General features: G+C 34.7%; 3 protein-coding genes across 9 annotated transcripts in view; 2 read left to right on the forward strand and 1 right to left on the reverse strand.

Moving 5' to 3' along the window:
• Positions 1–3,664, forward strand: part of LOC111796007 (aminodeoxychorismate synthase, chloroplastic-like) — a 12,613-nt gene extending 8,949 nt beyond the window's left edge. For all 7 annotated transcript variants that reach the window (XM_023678695.1, XM_023678686.1, XM_023678711.1 and 4 more), the window contains 2 exons: positions 2,279–2,896; positions 3,027–3,664. In XM_023678695.1, the coding sequence (XP_023534463.1) occupies positions 2,279–2,896; positions 3,027–3,507 (1,099 nt within the window). In that variant the 3' untranslated portion in view covers positions 3,508–3,664. The remainder of the gene's footprint in view (positions 1–2,278; positions 2,897–3,026) is intronic.
• A 4,524-nt stretch (positions 3,665–8,188) lies between these two features.
• LOC111802187 (patatin-like protein 6) lies at positions 8,189–12,508 on the reverse strand. Its single transcript, XM_023686459.1, has 3 exons — positions 10,803–12,508; positions 9,613–9,913; positions 8,189–8,439 (listed from the first exon to the last, which is right to left on the reverse strand). The coding sequence occupies exons 1-2, from the start codon at positions 11,934–11,936 to the stop codon at positions 9,641–9,643; spliced, it is 1,407 nt and encodes a 468-aa protein (XP_023542227.1). The 5' UTR covers positions 11,937–12,508; the 3' UTR covers positions 8,189–8,439; positions 9,613–9,640.
• Positions 12,509–16,677: 4,169 nt separating this feature from the next.
• On the forward strand, positions 16,678–17,680 carry LOC111808203 (glycine-rich cell wall structural protein-like). Its single transcript, XM_023694049.1, has 2 exons — positions 16,678–16,730; positions 17,210–17,680. The coding sequence occupies exons 1-2, from the start codon at positions 16,713–16,715 to the stop codon at positions 17,678–17,680; spliced, it is 489 nt and encodes a 162-aa protein (XP_023549817.1). The 5' UTR covers positions 16,678–16,712.
• Positions 17,681–18,275: the final 595 nt, after the last annotated feature.

The following is an 18,275-nucleotide window of genomic DNA, read 5'->3' on the forward strand; positions in this document are numbered from 1 at the left end:
TTTTTTTTTTCAGGAAAACTAGTCATTAAATATTTTATTCTCTCTTTTCTCTTTCTCACTGTGCTTCAATCTTTAACCCTTCTCTCTTGTCCCTTCCTCTTTATATCTTTTTCTCCCTAAACGTTCCTTTCTATCTCTCCTTTTTCCCATATCTTTTTTGCTATCTCTTTCTTTGTCGTCAAGGCTTGGCCATCTAGCGTCATGCAACAACATATCATCTCATTCTATCAACATCCTAAAGCCACCAAAACCGCGACCAACCGGTCGTGTATTCAGCCAATTGTTTTCATGAAGCATCCCAAAATCATCAACCATAATCGATAAAACTGACCTTGACAGCTCGACAAATAGTCCTACTGGATAAAGAGTCAGCCTACCTCCCTTAGAGAAGAAGGATTTCTTTCAAAGAGACATTTCTGTATCTTTTCCACACTAGGATTCCCATCAGACTTCCGGGGTTATGCCCTGGAGGGAGACCAAGATAGAAAGATGAAAACACCCATTTTATACCCCAACAGCTAAACCCAATGAGACAGCTTGAATAACCAAGCATTTTCCTCCATTATTTTTTAGACCCCACATAGCCTCAAAGAAGAATAAGAATCGATTAAGATTAACAAAAGATCTCTTCCTTACTAAAAATAGAAAAAAATCGTGTAATCAGCATAATAGATGTGAGAGAGGTATATACTATCGCTCCCTATTTGAAAGCCCTCTATTACACCTTCTTGATTTGCCGGTGGGGAAGGAACGATTGACAAATCTTGTGCATGTCCAGATCCAAGCTCTCTATTTGTCACCAAACCCTTTCTGCCTGAGCTCTTTATCTAGGAAGTCCCAGTCTACATGATCATAGGCTTTCTAGATCTTGAAAATATCTTCTACCTACTTACAGTTCCTAAGTCCTCAATAGCTTCATTGGCAATGTGGACTTGATCCAAAATCTATCTTCTTTCAACGAGAGCCACTTGAGAATCAGAAATTGTAGTAAGAAGTGCTTTCTTTAACCGATCAGCAAGGATCTTAGTCAATAATCCCTCAATCAAAAAACTCCCTGAAGAACAAACTAAATCTTCTTAATTTGTTAGATGAGTCTCGTCTCAATCGCATCAACATATTAGATGGAAAAGAAAAAACTTCTTCTTTTTTAAAGAAATGTGGCACTGAACTCTACGAGATCAACTCTTGAGGATGGGGGTTTGGTTTTTGATGTTGTTTCTTTTCTCCTTGAAGTGCATTTGTCTTTGGCTGGGCTGAAGTGGTTATCTTTTGTTTTGCTTAGCTCCTCGGTTTTCAGTTTTTGGGCGCAGCTGCTGCCTTTTTGGCTTTCTCTGGCCCTGAGTTGTGGATTGTTTGGGCTTTTGGCTATTGCTCTCGTCTTTGGCTTCGTGGCTTTTGTGCTACTCCCTTTGCGTGTTGATGCTTTCTTCCTTTTCTGGTGTTTGTGTCACTCTCTTTTGAGTGTTGCAGCATCTAGAACGACAAACTTAACTCAAAATTGAAAGCCATGGCCGATACCCTAGAGGAAAAAAATCCACACAAAAAATAAAAAATAAAAAATAAACAGCTCATTGCCCCCTTCTCGAACCCCGAGCTTTGGAGCACAGACATATTTGAAGCTTTAAACGTAATTTTCCTCTGGTGTACCTCCCTGTCCTGTCCTTTTCATTCTCTTTTAGACATAAAATGCTTGCCAACTCGCTGCATTTCCTTGCTGTGTGCAGCTCCAGTATCCCTGTCTAAACCGAGTCCTTTCTTTATCCACTGGCGAAGGGCTCTCCTGTTGGTCAAAGAAATTGATCTCTGACACCCTCCGAAAACTGCCATAAACCCTGACTGAGCAACTACGGAATGTAATGACAATATGTCTGTGGAACTATTTTTTAGAAGTTATTTTCATTTTAGTATTCAGATGACCCAGATTAGAAAAATTGAAGTTTCTTTCTGAAACAAATTTGGGCCTCTGAATAGTGATTTCAATTCGACTATAATTTGAGCATTTTCAAACCACCTGACTATCGTTTTAAAACTACAAAGACTGTCTTACAAGCAAGCTATAAGAGTTAAGAGTATGTTATAGGTGCTAGGTAACTTTATATATGGGTTTACGCATTTTGATGTGCTTTCAGATGTCCCTCTCGTAGCTTGTCATTCTAGATACTGGAGTATATATGAACAATTAATATTGGAATGGTTACAAAACGAAAGATCTTCCACAATATTGGCAATGCTAATAAATAGATGACACTTTTCTAACATAACCCTCTATATTCTGTAGATATGAACTCAAAGTAGAATGTGGTGCACCGTACAACCAACACAAGTCCAGAACTCCAGATGCGTGTTTTTTCTTCGCTGACAATCTTTTGGTCATTGATCACTCTTCGGATGATGTTTACTTGTTATCCATACATGAAGAATGTAATACTTCTACATCTTGGTTGGACGATGCTGAGCTCAAACTTATGGAATTGAGAACTTCTGTTCCAGAGAAGTTAATTGAAGAAAGTTCACTCAATGTGTCATTTACTCAGTGTAAGGTTGAGTTTGTTGCCGAGAAATCGATGGAGGAATACATGAGCGATGTTGAGAAGTGTAAGCAATACATCAAAGACGGCGAAAGCTATGAGTTGTGCCTCACAACCCAAATTAGGAAAAAAATTGAGGAAACTGATGCCCTGAGACTTTACCTCAGGCTCAGAGAAAGAAATCCGGCACCTTATGCTGCTTGGCTAAATTTTTCAAAAGAAGATATATGTATCTGCTGTTCATCACCAGAACGGTTCCTGCAGTTGAATAGGGATGGTGTGCTGGAAGCGAAACCCATTAAAGGTACTACCAAGCGAGGAGTGACAACAGAGGAAGATGAACTGCTCAAAATGCAGTTGCAGTATAGGTATGTTCTTCAAATTTAGTGCTGAAAAACAATGCTAGTAATTGAAGTACAATAGGGACTTTCTTTGACAAGATATTATCATTGGTAACCTCATTTTTGCTCACTATTAGATTGATTTCTCTTGATATAGTGAAAAGAACCAAGCGGAAAACTTAATGATCGTTGATCTTCTAAGGAACGACCTCGGTCGTGTGTGTGAACCGGGTTCTGTTCATGTTCCACTTCTCATGGACATAGAATCATATGCAACTGTGCATACTATGGTGAGCACAGTTCGAGGCAAGAAACAGCCAAATGTAAGCGCCATTGACTGTATAAAAGCAGCATTTCCTGGTGGTTCAATGACAGGAGCACCAAAGTTGAGGTCCATGGAAATCCTCGACTCCCTCGAGAATTGTCCTCGAGGTATTTATTCGGGTTGCATTGGATATATCTCGTACAATCAGACATTTGATCTTAATATCGTGATAAGAACAGTTGTTTTACATCAAGGAGAAGCGTCCATTGGAGCTGGAGGAGCTATTATTGCCCTCTCAGATCCTAGTGATGAATATGAAGAAATGGTGTTGAAAACACATGCTCCCTCCAGGGTGGTTATGGAATTCTCTTAGAACTTTTACCTTGAACCTCATCAGATCTTAGCCTTCAAAAATCCCCATAGTTTCCTTTTCCCTCTTTTATTTGTATTTTAAAATATATATCATAAAGATGTCTTGTATTACAGAATAGCAGAACGCATTCAGTTATATAAAAGTTTGATTTTGTTTATTTTTGTTGCATTCCTAAATGAGTTTATTCCTCTTGATTTTGTTTACACCTTGTCTTCCTCTTTGCTTTTTCTTTGTTTTCCTCCATTTTTTATATACATTTGGAGTTCATTTGGATCAATCATTTAATTTCCAGTTTGATTTTGTTTTTTTATTTTTTATTTTTTAAATTTAAATTTCTTCTTTTAATTTTTTTTTAATAACAATTTGATAAAAGGAAGAAAATTAGATGTAGACTAGTTTTTATAAGAATAGTTAAAAGAAAAAATAAAATAAAAAACTACATATTTATCAAATGATCCCCGACAGAATTATTGTTTAGGAAGATCACCGACACATTTACCATAGGTTTTGGAAAGCTCGAGGACGAGTCTACCCTAGTTTTTGAGGAGCTCGAGTCCTTTCTTCTTAATAAAATACTTTCTAAATAAAATTAACATCATTCTCGTTCTTAACTAATATCAAAACAGATTCACTATTGAGCGGGTAAGGGTCAAGTAAATTGCTTGGGGTCTTAACTAATATCAAAACAGATCCACTATTGAGCGGGTATTAATTATTTAAATTAGGATAACTAATTTTATATAGCTTTAATGTCTTTTTTCTATTACCCAAGTGAAAAATTGGTCTGTTAAATTAAATTAAATTAAATTAAAATTAGTGTATTAATTTGTGAAAGAAATGATGAGTAGGAGGGGGACAGGATATGAAGGTGATAAATTGGAGTCATAATTTGCAGAAGGGATAAGCTTCTTTAATCCTTACTCACACCCAATTATTTATAATTATTGACCAAACCAACATTATAATTATTTTATTTTTATTTTTATTTTTGTAATCAATTATTTGCCCTCCAAAAGCAAAACACCACTAATATCACTTGCATTTGTGTGATTGAGGTTTATGTCTCATTTATAAAGCTCAAAAAGAACAATGATTTTTCAATTGACAATAAGATTTGATTGCGATAATTAACAAAACTTAGGGTATTGTTTTGGAAGCTTATTATATAATTCATTTCATAAAGCATCCAATTATTTGATAATTTGGTCTCTATCATCATTATTTTATTACGTTCAAGTATTAATCAACCGTCAATTTCTTTCTTTTCGTCATAAAAATGCAAGTGGATTGAATAAATATATACTATAATTTTGTTCGTTTTGTGAGTCATGTCATAAATTTAACACCGCTATTATATATTCTTATTTATTTATTTAGGTATTGTTGTTACTATTTATTTTTATTAAATTATTAATATCAATATAGTAATTATGCTTAATGATCTTTAATTTGTACATATTTGTACATTTAAAATTAGTATTTTATATTATATTAATTGTTTAATATGATTTTTATTATTAATTAAATTTTTCATAATTATCATATTTGTCCGATAAAATCTTTGATTTAAAATTTATATGAATGAACTTAAATTATATCCCATTAGAGGAATCTTGAAAATAGAATAGCTAAGAAAAACTTAACAGAATTTAAAGTCATTGCTTGTACCAATAAAGTGCACCTTTTTTCAGTAATTCAATTATGGAAACTAAATGTGTTTTATGTTGAACGACCTCTTGAAATTTTTTATAATATATATATGAGTGAAAACAAAATATGCGGAAATTAATTTAGACGAGAGATGTGTTGAATTTTAATGTTTTTTTTTTTTTTTTAATAATTTGGTTCATAAGTAATTTCCTAATTTATTATAAGAATATAGTAATTTCCTCTTATTTTATTTTTTAAATTAACCAAATCAAGCTAAATACAAAAATAATTATATATAAAAAAAAAAAACAAAATTATAATATCCAAATGATTGCAGGTGCTGTGAATCAAAAGCAAAGTAAACGTCAAATTTGAGGGTGAAAGCACCTTCTTTAACTCTCTTTTTCAATCGCTTTTGGTGAATAGATTGAAAGAAATTGACCATTCAGGCGCTAAATTTGAAATATAATTAACTCAGAACAGTAAAAAGACGGTACGGGATTTAATTACTACAGTAATTTTGGTCTCCGGTAGTGGTTGCTAGGTTGGGACTTCGGTCCGTGATTTACCTTTTTAAAAAAGCCAATTTATGCGGACTAATTTCCGCTTAATTTGGGATTTGTTATAGCTATTGCCTTCCAATTAGGTTGGACGAAAATTTAGTAAATTCCGTAATTTCTATTTTTAGAATAATTTAAATTGGACTAAAATAGTCATTTTTTAGGTACATTAAAATATTAAAAATTTACAAAATTTTAATTCATGGAAGGTAACGTACGTAAATGAATAAATACTATGTCCGAATGAGAGTGATCATGAGCATAAAATGGTTAGAAAAGACTTGTCACAATCACTCTTTTAATGACAGTGGACTTACGATTGTGCAGCACTCACTTCTCGGCAACAAGTGAGTTAAGTCAATTCATTCTTGCGTCACCTACGGGCAAGCGACGTATACTCGAGACTCTGGCCCCAGTTCAATAAGAAAGTTTTAGAAAACGGGGGTAGAGAGATTTCGAAAGAGAATTTTGAAAGTAGGATTTGAAAGATTGAAATTGGTACTATATGATACAAGCAAAAACGCAACAACAACGGTTTACATTATATAACTATCGGGTAGGGGGAAGTTGACAACATAAGAGCCCGACACTGGGCTGTGTGTTAGAGAACGCTGAGCTCCGAAGATGGGGTGGACAACGGGAGGTGTGCCAATGAGGATGTTGAGCCCATAAGGAGGCGGACTATGAGATCACACATCGATTGGAGAGAGGAACGAGTGCCACATCGGTATGAGAGAGGAACTAAGCATTCTATATAAGCTTGTGTAGACTGAGTTTTAAAAATTGAGGCTAATGGAGATAGGTAATGGGCCAAAACTGACAATATCGGTTAACAGTGGGCTTCGACTATTACACTACTTATACCATACGTTCTTTTTAGATGGTTCAATCACGGGGATTAAGCTAGTTATACCAACATCCTCGTCCTCAATACACACTTTTGATGATTTTTATGGTTTCTTGAAGAAGAAGGATCCATGGAGTTTGCTTTTTATACAGAGCTTTCATGCGCATCAAAATATGAGAGTGAAAGATAACTCTAATTCCCCACAAAAGCCTTAGCAACAACAAAACCCTTGACTTTATATTCCGTAATAATGAAGTGGAAAGAAAAACAAAATAAAGAAGAGATTCATAAAACCAATACAATCTCTTCCTTTTCAAAAAGCCAACCCCATGCGCACAGTACCATGCCAATACCCAAAAACAATTTCCCACCCCCCACCAACTTTCCCGTTCATGACGCATTGCTACGATGTAATTTCATTCTTTCGGGACTTATTGTTCATCGTTGGATCAACTTGTATATAGCTCAACTGACTGCACAGCTTCCATGTCAAAACCGAAAAAAAATTCCACACCCTACCAACCAAACCCACCTATCTCCCTTTACATATATGTAATAACTCAAGCTCACCGCTAGCCTATATTGTCCTCTTTGAGTTTTCTCATTGTCATCTTTGGGTTTTCCTTTTCGCCTCTAAAACAGGTATGATAAGAAAAGGTTTCCACACCCTTACAAATGATGTTTTTTCGTTCTCCCCTCTAACCAATGTGGGATATCACAATCCATCCCCTTCGGGGCTCAACGTCCTCGCTGACGCTGTCACTCGTTCCTTTCTCCAATCGATGTGGGACCCCACCAAATCCACTCCCTTCGGGGCCAGCATCCTTACTGGCACACCGCCTCGTGTCTACCCCCTTCGGGGGACAGTCTCCTCGCTAGTACATAGTCCAGTGTCTGGCTCTACTACCATTTGTAACAGCCCCACTGCTAGTAGATATTTCACAATATCGCATTAGTACACTATCCCTTCTTCAACTATTAGAAAACTTACTTTCATACTAATGTATGTTAAGCCAGTTACGTTCGACAAACGTGAATATAGCTCAATTAGTAAAGTTATACCTAGAGGTTCAAACGCTCCCCACATCAATCAAGTAGAGCATTCCATCAAAGATCCAATCAGAAAACATGAACGATCTTAAACAAAAACATCTGATATAAATGATCTCCAATGTCCAAAGAAACTCCGACACCAAATTCTCTGGGAACCATTTACTAATTACAAAGATATACAAATTTAAAAAGGAAAAAATAAAACAGGAGAGAGAAAAAGAGAGAGAGATAAAGTTCATTAAAGAAAAATTTAACAATCAAATAAAAAAAATAAAAAAATAAAAAATCTAATTTTGTGTCTCATTAAGGAATGGGCTCCACAAGTCTTATAAATAAAATAATAAAATAAAAAATAAAATAAAAATTCCACTTTAATTTTGAGGCGTTAATCCAAACACCATTCTTGAGGAAACTGTCGGTCGCTGAAACAAATAAATACCGAAAGAGACTGAAAATCAAAAATCAAAAATCAAAAAAGGAATTTGGCTTAGAATTTTCTCAAATATATATATTTTTTAAAATAATAATAATAATAATAATAACACGAAATTCTGAAATATTTTGTTTTGACTTGCAAAACAGCTTTGAGATCTGAATATTTTTTTGGTTGTTTTAGAAGGTTGGCCATTGTAGAACAAAGGGTGGAGTGGACACCACACTGCCTTGCCTTAGGCAGGCAAAGTATCCCACTAAGATTTTTTCACCCTTTTCTGACCATTTTGTCCCTCTCCTTTTCCTTCAATTCCACATACAATTTTATAATAATATTAATAATAATATTAATACTCTCTCTTCTTTCTGTGACATCTCGTCTCATTTTCCCTGCACGTAATAATAAACAATCACTAATTAGACTCTAATCACAATAATTACCCTCTTAATCACATTCTAATTTAACTATAAGGAAATGGAAAAATATAGGCGTGCTTCAATGGGGTAACCATTTTCTCTGACTAAAATTGGTAGCTTTTGAAAATGTTCCCTTTGGAGGGGTTTTTACCTCTGACTCCCCACCCTGTTTTACTGCTTTACTGTCTGTCAAAAAGTTGATTTCAGTATGTATTCTACCTTACACACAACTTTTACCTCTACACCCTTTTGCTTTTTACCTAAACCCCTATTCCTGAATTTAGTTATATCTTAAGGACTAAATAGCAAAGAATTACAAATGTTGGGGACTAAAATGCAATGGAAAAATAAATGGGTAAGGCTTGTTCCTATCCCATTGGTCAAACCTAATAAAACGGCTGTGTACTACAGAATGACAGGTTTGGTGCCTACTCTCAATGTGGAAGACATTGACTAGAATTATCCTCTAATTCTCCCAGCTTTACCAAGTGTCGGTGGCCTTCTCCTAGCTTACCTATGTTCTAGTCGTTAAAACCAAACAAAGCAGGCTTCTATTCATTGCCTTTTTCACCCTTTTGCTGAGCTACCACAAGGATTAGGACAACCCCACACAAACCCACAAATTGACAGTCTTATGTATTAAGCTTGCCACAAGAATAGGTAAGTCTAATGGTCGGGTTTGGGACTGTAACAGCCCAACCAAGCCCACTGACTAGTAGATATTGTCGAGCTTTCGCTTCCAGGCTTCCCCTCAAGATTTTAGAATGTGTCTGCAGAGAGGTTTCCACTCTTATAAGGAATGTTTCGTCCCCTCTCCGACTAATGTAGGATCTCACAATCCACTCTCCTTGGGAGCCCAGTGTCCTCACTGGCACATTGACCCGTGATTGATTCTGATATCATTTGTAACAGCCCAAGCCCCCACTACTAGCAGATATTCTTTTCTAACTAATGTGGGATCTCACATGGGCGTTCGGGGATACTCTTCAAATTTCCATTGGAACGTGAGCATAATGCAAGAAATGGGACATGACCCGACACGTCGATTATATAGAGAAAAGTAAATAAAGCTAATGGATCGATCGTTGAGGAATATAATATAATTTACAGAGAAATTGAAAACAAAGACGCTATATATATGCTTACCTTCTTCTATCTCTTGGAGTTTATCTCTCTATGGGTTTGAGGAGGGTAGCACTTGCTTGAAAGCAACAGTAGGAGCTATTCTGCAACTCCTTCTCTGATGCTCAAGAACAAGCTCTGCAGCAATCCAATCAAGTTTCTCATAATTAGTCTGCTCTGCAATCCTCTTCCCTCCAAACAGAACAGATTCAACATTCTTCTGTTTCAGCATCTCTTCTGCTAATCCAAGCAGCATATTTACATTGCTAGGGCTTGGATCTATTTCCACATTGGGACTGCACTTAACATTGCTGGATCCATTTGCCTGCCAAACCCCACAAATAATTACCATTAATAAGTTCATAATATGGGTATCTAAAGCTTTAAAACAGCATAAATTTAATGACAAAATGGGTCCCAATTGGGATAAAGCAACAGAAAATATATGGACAAGAGTAATAGCCATTCCGTAAGAAGACATGCCAGCGATGGGTACCTTTTTCATTCCCTTCACAATACTAAAAAGAAGGGCAAATACGAAAGTAAAGTGCCAAAATTTACCATCTTTTGGCGCAAGAATTGGGAAACAGTCTACGTTTTAGTTCCCTTAAAAGCAGAGAAAAATAATACAAACTCTCCTTGATTAGCTCGTTTTACCATGTACCACAAAATCAATTTCATGGTTAGATCCTTTGGTCAACATCAAGCCTTCACAAAGACAAAAGTGTTGGTAAAGTAAGAAATGAAGAACGGTTCCTTTCAAAGATCAAGATAAATAATGCTCAAACAGTTGAAATTTAGATCATTATATTGTTCTATAAAAGATGGGTTTGGTGAAAAAGACAGATTGGAGCAAAATCTTAAAAGTGAAACCATCTAAAACACGTTTCGGGCGAACGTAACTCATCGGCTTAAGTTTTTGGATTGATTAATGATTCGGGTCTTCTATGACCGATCGATCATGAATTTGAATCTCTATTTAAAAAGATACGTAAAAAAATAGTTTTGAAGTTATGGTGGATTATCTCTAGGCCATATCACAGGCTGTCCACAGTATCTTCTGCACCCTATTACGCCAATATCAATCCATATAATATTCACCCAAAATAGAACAAAGAGTGAAAAACAAAGGCAGAGTAAAAAAGATTATTACGAATTGATTAAGGGTTTATGCTCATAGGGGAGGGGAGTCCAGAACAAGAGTGTTTCCGTACCTGAATTCGCACGTAATTACTGCTCTTGCACTGGCCGAAAGCCATGGCCACCGCTTGGTCCACCATGTCGGCCGCGCCCTCGCCGGAGATTCGAGCTATGGGTCGAGCCCACTGCTTCGCTTTCCAGCCCTTCACTTCATTGTAATCGTAATTCACCTCGAACAGTTGACCGGTCCCTAAAGACAGAACCAAAAGATCCTCAACCCCTCGCACGAATGGGAACTCTTGCTTATTGTGCAGCACGTGCGTGATCGCCGCCGCCGTCGGGTTGCTCATGGCTAATCCACCGTCGACGGCGAGGCACTGTGTTTGGTGGTCGATGGACTGCATTGGAACTGGTTCGAACACGCCTGGTTCGGCTGATGTGGCTCGACAGACCTCCCATAGCCGGAAATTGAAGCTCTCTGTCTCGAGAGCGTCGGCTCGGGAGAATAGAAACGGCGCCGTACTGGAGAGATCGTAGCAAGGGATTAGAACCGGTTTAAGAGTGTCCTTAAGCGTTAACGTTCTGCCGTTCTCTTCGAATGCCTCTTTCATCGCCTTCTCCAAACCGGCGGTGGCAGTAGCAGTGGCGGAGGAGGAAGAGCCGCTAGGTTTTCGTAGCCGTCGGAGAAAGGCGTTGCCGAGACTTGAAGACGAACGGTAGAATCGTTTCCCTTGCTCGGCGAGAAACCGCCACGTCTCCTCCGCATTGTAGATTGGACGGCTCTGGTCCTTGGTCGCAAAAAGCATCGCCGTGAAAATACCTCCAATGCCAGCCCCGGCGGCAACATCGAAATAATCAGCGATTCTAGCGTCCGGATTGCCGGATTTCGTCTTGAGAGCTTGTTCAAGATACGACAAAGCCTTACCGGAAAGAATCCCCCGCATGCCACCGCTATCGATGCTCAGAATGCAGATTTTCCCCCTTTGATTCTTAATCGCCGAAACGCCATTCACGGCGTCCGCTTGAGCTTCCGGCCGGGGATGAACCTCAGGCATCGATTCAATAACCGGAGAGATCTGCTTCGGTATCCAAAGCTTCTGATCGTCATAGCCAAACAAGAATTTACTCTCGAGAATTGAAAAAATCTCATAGCTCAACTTATCCGTATCAATACTCGGTTCTTGCATTTCCAACAAATTGGTCGTCATTTCCAGATGAGAAACAAAACACAAAAAGATTTCTCAACCAAAGAAAATCTCGGGAGAGAAAACACGTTATATCCAAAGCTCAACTATACATCAAACAAATTAAGCCTCGAAGATCACGCCATTCAGAGAAATGAACATCGAGCTCTCAATTTCGAAACCAGGCCCCGAAATGTGTCGAGAAATTGCCTGATTAATCGACCCCCTGAAATCTATGGCCCCCCATTTCCCAACTTAGAGATAGAGAGAGAGAAGTGGGTAAACCTAAAAGCAATTTGTAAAAAGCTGCCTCGTATCATGGAGACGGAATTCCGGTTCAACCGATTCTCTCTTTTGGTAGTGGGTCAAACAAATTGGTAATCGCTCCTCCTTTTCTTCTTTTTTCTGGAAAAGGTTTCGAAATCTTTTGATGAATGAAGGGGGGAAGATGCGAATGGAAGAATAAGCGGCCAACCACCAGAGAAACAAAATCAAGAAAAAGCCAACGAAATAGCGGCAGCGGGAGGAGGAAGAGGAGGAGGAAGAGGTCGACGAAGAGCCAAATTTCAGTCGTTGCAGAGCATGTCTGTTTTTCTTTTTTATTATTATTATTTATTATTATTATTTATTATTATTATTATTATTATTATTATTATTATTATTATTATATTCTAAAAGAAGCCACGCCTATATTCCCTCTCTCTCCCTCCCAACATATAATATAAATAGTGGTTATCCAGTATTTTGAGAGCGACGAAGTTTAGGGCATTTTCGTCATTTACTTTCCCTAGCAAAAATATATTTTTCTTCCATTATAAATTTAATACCAAAATTTTAGGTGTCGGCCTCAGCCTAGTTTAACAGACATGGATGCATATACTCACCAACTAACAGAGTTTGATCTTCTTGAATTAAAATAACCATTAATTTTACCATCTATTTTACCCAACATCATTTTTAAATTTATATTTAGTAGACTATTTAAAATTTTAAATATATAGATATATTAAGTACAAAATTGAAATCGATAAAATATTTTTAAAAAATTAGAGATCTATCCTAAATAATAAATTAATACACGCCTTTAAACTTATATTATAAATTAAAAAATTATTATAAAGTTTTTAAATTTAATTTTTTTTACAATTCTAAAGGATTAAATTGTAATCTAACCATTTACTATTCATATTTTTTTCTTTGTTCACAATTATTACAATATTTAAAATTATAATTGTTGAACTAGGTTAGATTAACGTAATTTTTATTTAATTAATAGATTCCATTGCAATTGTAGTGTGCCACAATTTTGACAAAAGAAATAAGATAAATTTGAAAAATAAAATAACTAAATTAAATTACAAATTTAGTTGTGGAGTTTAAAATTTATAAATTGCAAATTTTAAATTTATCAAGTCTCTAAAATTTGGAGCTTTTAAAAAATTATATTATATTATAAATAAATTTGAATTGTGGGCTAATGAAACTCTAAACTAAACTCAGTAAATTTTATAATATTTATAATGTTGAACCAACATTTTTAATTTTAAATAGGAAGAGAGTAAATAAATAACAGAGTAATTAGTAATTATTTACCATCATCATAAAAAAACAGAAAGTCAAAAAATCATACAACATGCGACACCGTTTTGTTTTTTCCCGGTGGACGTATACCACACCGTTTTATTATTATCCATGGTCACATACGACACTGTTACAACTAGGAATTTTGTTGTTACATTTAATTGTGAAAAACCAAACCCCGGGGGTAGGTTAACGAGCCGCACATAACCATGTGTTCGGTTAATTTTTTCAACGATCGGAAAGGTGTCCACGTGGATTGACGGTGATTTAATCCAACGGTTTGTGTTCTCTTGTTTTCACCACGAGGAAACGGTCAAATTTGCTGGTAAAAAAATAATAATATTTTTTTATTTTCCCTCTCCCGCACTCTTGTCGTTACTGTGGGGCCCACCGCCAAACCCGTCGGCAAGAGGAGATGGAGACGCACTCAACATGAACACGCTTTGGTCTTCCATTTTTCTTTTTCCATTTATTTATTTATTTATTTTATTTTTTGCACTGATAAAGAAAAACATTACGTCTTTCTACAAATTCCTCTCTCTGACCAAAATACCCTTCGGATTGGATTTCAGCGGGGCCCACTTGTCTGCTTACGTGCTGGCCAGTAGCCTTCCCACAGCGTAGGGTCTATAATATTACTATATCCCTTTGGTCCCGTACTCTAGAATATATTTTCCTATGTTGCTTAGTGTATTTCCAATATTCCGATTTTTTTTTTCTTTTCATTTTTTACTTGATGATAATATTTTTTATTTTTTATTTTTATATTTTCAAATTTATTTTAAAAATATTTAAACTCTGTAATTATTTCAAAATATATATTTACATGTAAAAACTAAACAAAGATACAAGATATTATGTGCCTATTTATTTTATTTTAAACTATATAGTTAAAATTATTTATATAATCACGCATAAGTTATTATATTAATTTACATAAATGATATTGTAAATAATATTATATACACAATTAGAAAAATTCAAATACATTTTTACAATAAATTTTAATGTTCGACCGTAAAAATGAATATGTCCGATGTTTATAAGCATAATTTAAATTTAATGGTGCGTATTTTAATTAACTATTGTCATATTTTATTGACGAAAAAATAATTTTTATTCAAATATGGTGAGGATATTATCCATTAAAACTTCAAATTAATAATTATATTTAAACGTTTATAATTGGATTAATTTAGAGGTTGAACTTTCTTTTGAAGCCATAACACATGCGAGTGAATTATTTAATTAAATTAAATAATATTTGGAATTTTTTTTATCATGTTTTGAAAAATATATAAATTATAAATATAAAAAGTGACAGATTTACTTTTACTGTGTTGTCGCTCTTGAATACAAGTATAATTAATGTGAAATATCCAATAATTTCGGTTACAAAATTATTATAATCAATAGAATTTAGTTCTTCTTTTAATAATATGATATTCTATCTTATGGATTCGACTAACATTTAAAAAATACAAATAAATAAGTAATTGGACCACCTTATATATATATATATATAAGAATAAGTTAATATTTTAAATTTGTCTTTTTCCTCTCTAAAATTGTAACATATAAAAAGTTTAGTCCCACTTTAAAAAATTATGTAGCTCTATTTTTGGAATTACTTTTACAAAACAAAAGAATTAAAATCAAAATTTAATTACTGTAGTCCACGAACTAATGATAACCTACTTTACTTATTTTATTTATTTATTTATTTATTATTATTTGGTTTATCCCACTTTTCTTAACGTATATTTGGGAATTAACGCCGAGTTTTTTTTTTTTTTTTAATATTTTCCTAATATATATTTTTTTATTTCAGTTTCATTCTATTTTGCTTTTACTTTTAATAAATCACAAAATTAATATTTTGATACTTGATTAAATAATTATCATAATTTTCATATAGAGAGTAGAATTTAATGGAAAACAACAATTATCTAAACCTGTTACTTATAATAAAAATATAGTTAAAAAACAAAAATCAAAATATTATTTTGAGAACGACTCACAATAAATGATTTCAATTAATCTTATTTCTAAAATTTATTTTTATACACCACACGCCAACCATAAAAGTTGCCTAAATTCAGAAATTTCAATACTAAATGCTTACTTCCAAATATTTGGATAAATGGATAAGTCCCTCTATTTTCTTCCTCAAAAACAAATTTAATATTAAAATATAAACATAATTCATTAGATTAAAATATATATCATTCACCGAAATATTATACTTAAAAAAAAAATACAATATTAAATTGACGATTTAGATTTGTTGAGGATTATTGGAGGTAGGTCCCACATTAATTAATTTAATGGAAGATCATGAGTTTATACGCGCGAGTAATACTATCTCTATTATTACAAGGCATTTTGAGGAAATCCAAAGCAAAATCATGATAAGTTATTGTGGAGAGTCGTGATTCCTAACCAAATTTAAAGTTAGTTGATGATTACGGGATATTTTCGAAGTAAATGTTTTTTTTTTAAATTTTTTATATATATATATATATATATGTATGTATGTATTTTTTGTGTGGGGGAAGAAATTGCATTAGAATTTGGAGATGACAGAAGAACTGGGAATGGAGGGATATGGGGAAGTTTTAATGAGAAATTGGCGGTTAGTGTGCAGGGAATGGAGGATGCCATTATTTAAGAAGGAGACAGACTGGAAACTAAGCCATAAAAATCGAACATTTATCTCTCTCATCGCTCCTCGCTTCCTTTTTTTTTTCTCCAATCGCTCTCTCCCTGCTCGGCTACAACCTGTACCTCTCGCTCACATCGCCAGTGCCTATTCTATCTTCAACTCATTGCCATTTATTTTATTTTTCTTTTTATCAAAAATTTTTAAAAAATAAAAAAATCCAAACTTATAAACTTGACAAGCTGTAACTTACTTGCAATTTCACTTTTGTTTGGATCTTATCAACCACCCGTCCCAATCTCGGTTTCAAGTTGTCGGTTCTCGATCCCAGTCACCAGTTCTCAGTCTCAATCGTTAGTTACCATTCCTCAATCGATGGCCACTAACCCTCCATTTGATTCTCGATCCTCATTCCTAGTCTACGGTTAGTATCAACGGTCGATAGGTGATTGAGACTCGAGTTTTGAGAACTTGTTAAGTTAGGGAATGATCATGGGTCATCTAACAATTGGGACATGGGAACGAGGATCAGTGCCCAATGATACTAACTACCTCTCATGACCGACTCCAACAAAGTAGGTGGTTTCCTTTGACTTAAAGCTCATTCATTCTATGTTATTTATTTATTTTGTCCCCTAAGTTTTTGGGACAATTAAGTGAATTAATAGTGGTTTTAGTTTAATTTAACCATTTGTGTACCAATTTTAATATTCTTGTTTGGTTTAAGATATATTAAACACATAATTAAATGTTTAATTATTATATATAATTTTGAACCATAGGAGGAGACAAAAGTATTTTAGCTTCTGGTTTATGAACTGGGCCGCTTTTAGAAATAACAAAAAGCTAGTAAGCCCATCTTTATTATCAATCTTTTTATAAACTATAAAATATATTTATATATTATTTTTTATGTTTATTATATGAAAATTATTATTATTATTATTATTTAATCAAATTCAATTTAAAATGTATTAAAATTATAGAGACTAAAATAAATAAAATAAAAAAAACATTGGGTTAAAGCATTGTGTTTCTTGCGGAATATCCATAGCGGCTTCTTCTGGAATTACTACGACGTTTGATGCAAATGAATCCCAAGAATCCCAACAAGCCTGCTCCTATGATCACTCCAAACGCAATGCCTGCCTTTTGTCCGCCACTCAGTCCTTTTGAATCTGCACCACCCTTTTCATTCAATGCTTTGTTCGTGGCCGGCGCCGGCGCCGGAGATGAGCTTACGTCAGGCGAAGGTGCGGGTGGTGAGATGTTGGTGTCGGGTGGCGGTGGTGGACTCTCAGTGGTATTTGATGGTGGCGGAGGCGGACCGTCAGTTGTGTTTAATGGCGGCGGTGGAGGCGGACTGCCAGTTGTGTTGGATGCCGCTGGCGGAGGTGGACTGCCAGTTGTGTTGGATGGCGCTGGCGGAGGTGGACTGCCAGTTGTGTTGGATGGCGGCGGCGGCGGCGGTGCACCATCGGTTGTATTCAACGGCGGTGGTGGAGGAGGAGGAGATGCATCTTGAGAGAGAGTAAAATTTGTGAAATTAAAGAACACAAAAATGAGAATAAAAACGGAAATTCCAATCCTTCTTGCCATGAGGATACCTATGATAAAGATGCACATAAACACAAATATTTATACACTTTTAATATAAATACACTTTTAATTTATGTTCTGTCTTGTTTTATTTGTCTGCAATTTTAAGATTATTGTGTGCATAAAATTTATGTAAATTTTATTTATTGGGTTTTATATTTAAATGTATAAATTAGCCTTCAAAACTTTACTTTTATCGATCAAAGATTATTTTAGCTATAGAATCAAAGTATGGCAGGCTTAGCCGGCTGGTTTTTATGTCAAACCAAGCAATTAAATAGTATACGTTCTTCATTATACACTTAATATCAGTTTACAAAATATTAATACTCGATTCAAATTTACATATATTTAAATTATATTTTGAATTTTGTAATTCAAAACAATAATTTTTTTAAGATAAGATTTGTGTTTTTAGTGTATCTTGATATTGAAGTTAAAATACATGATTATATTTTAAATTATGTTAAATTCATGTTTTTAAATCTTTAATTTATAATTTTATTCGCTTTTTATTACTT

This window comes from Cucurbita pepo, chromosome LG01, assembly GCF_002806865.2.
Source record: "Cucurbita pepo subsp. pepo cultivar mu-cu-16 chromosome LG01, ASM280686v2, whole genome shotgun sequence".
NCBI lineage: Eukaryota > Viridiplantae > Streptophyta > Magnoliopsida > Cucurbitales > Cucurbitaceae > Cucurbita > Cucurbita pepo.

Bases quoted from the DNA above. Each gene is read 5' to 3' on its own strand.
- LOC111802187 (XM_023686459.1), bottom strand. From the start codon at position 11,936: ATGACGACCAATTTGTTGGAAATGCAAGAACCGAGTATTGATACGGAT. The intron at 9,914-10,802 runs GTACGGAAACAC...GGGGTTTGGCAG, and splicing joins GTAATTACGTGCGAATTCAG to GCAAATGGATCCAGCAATGT.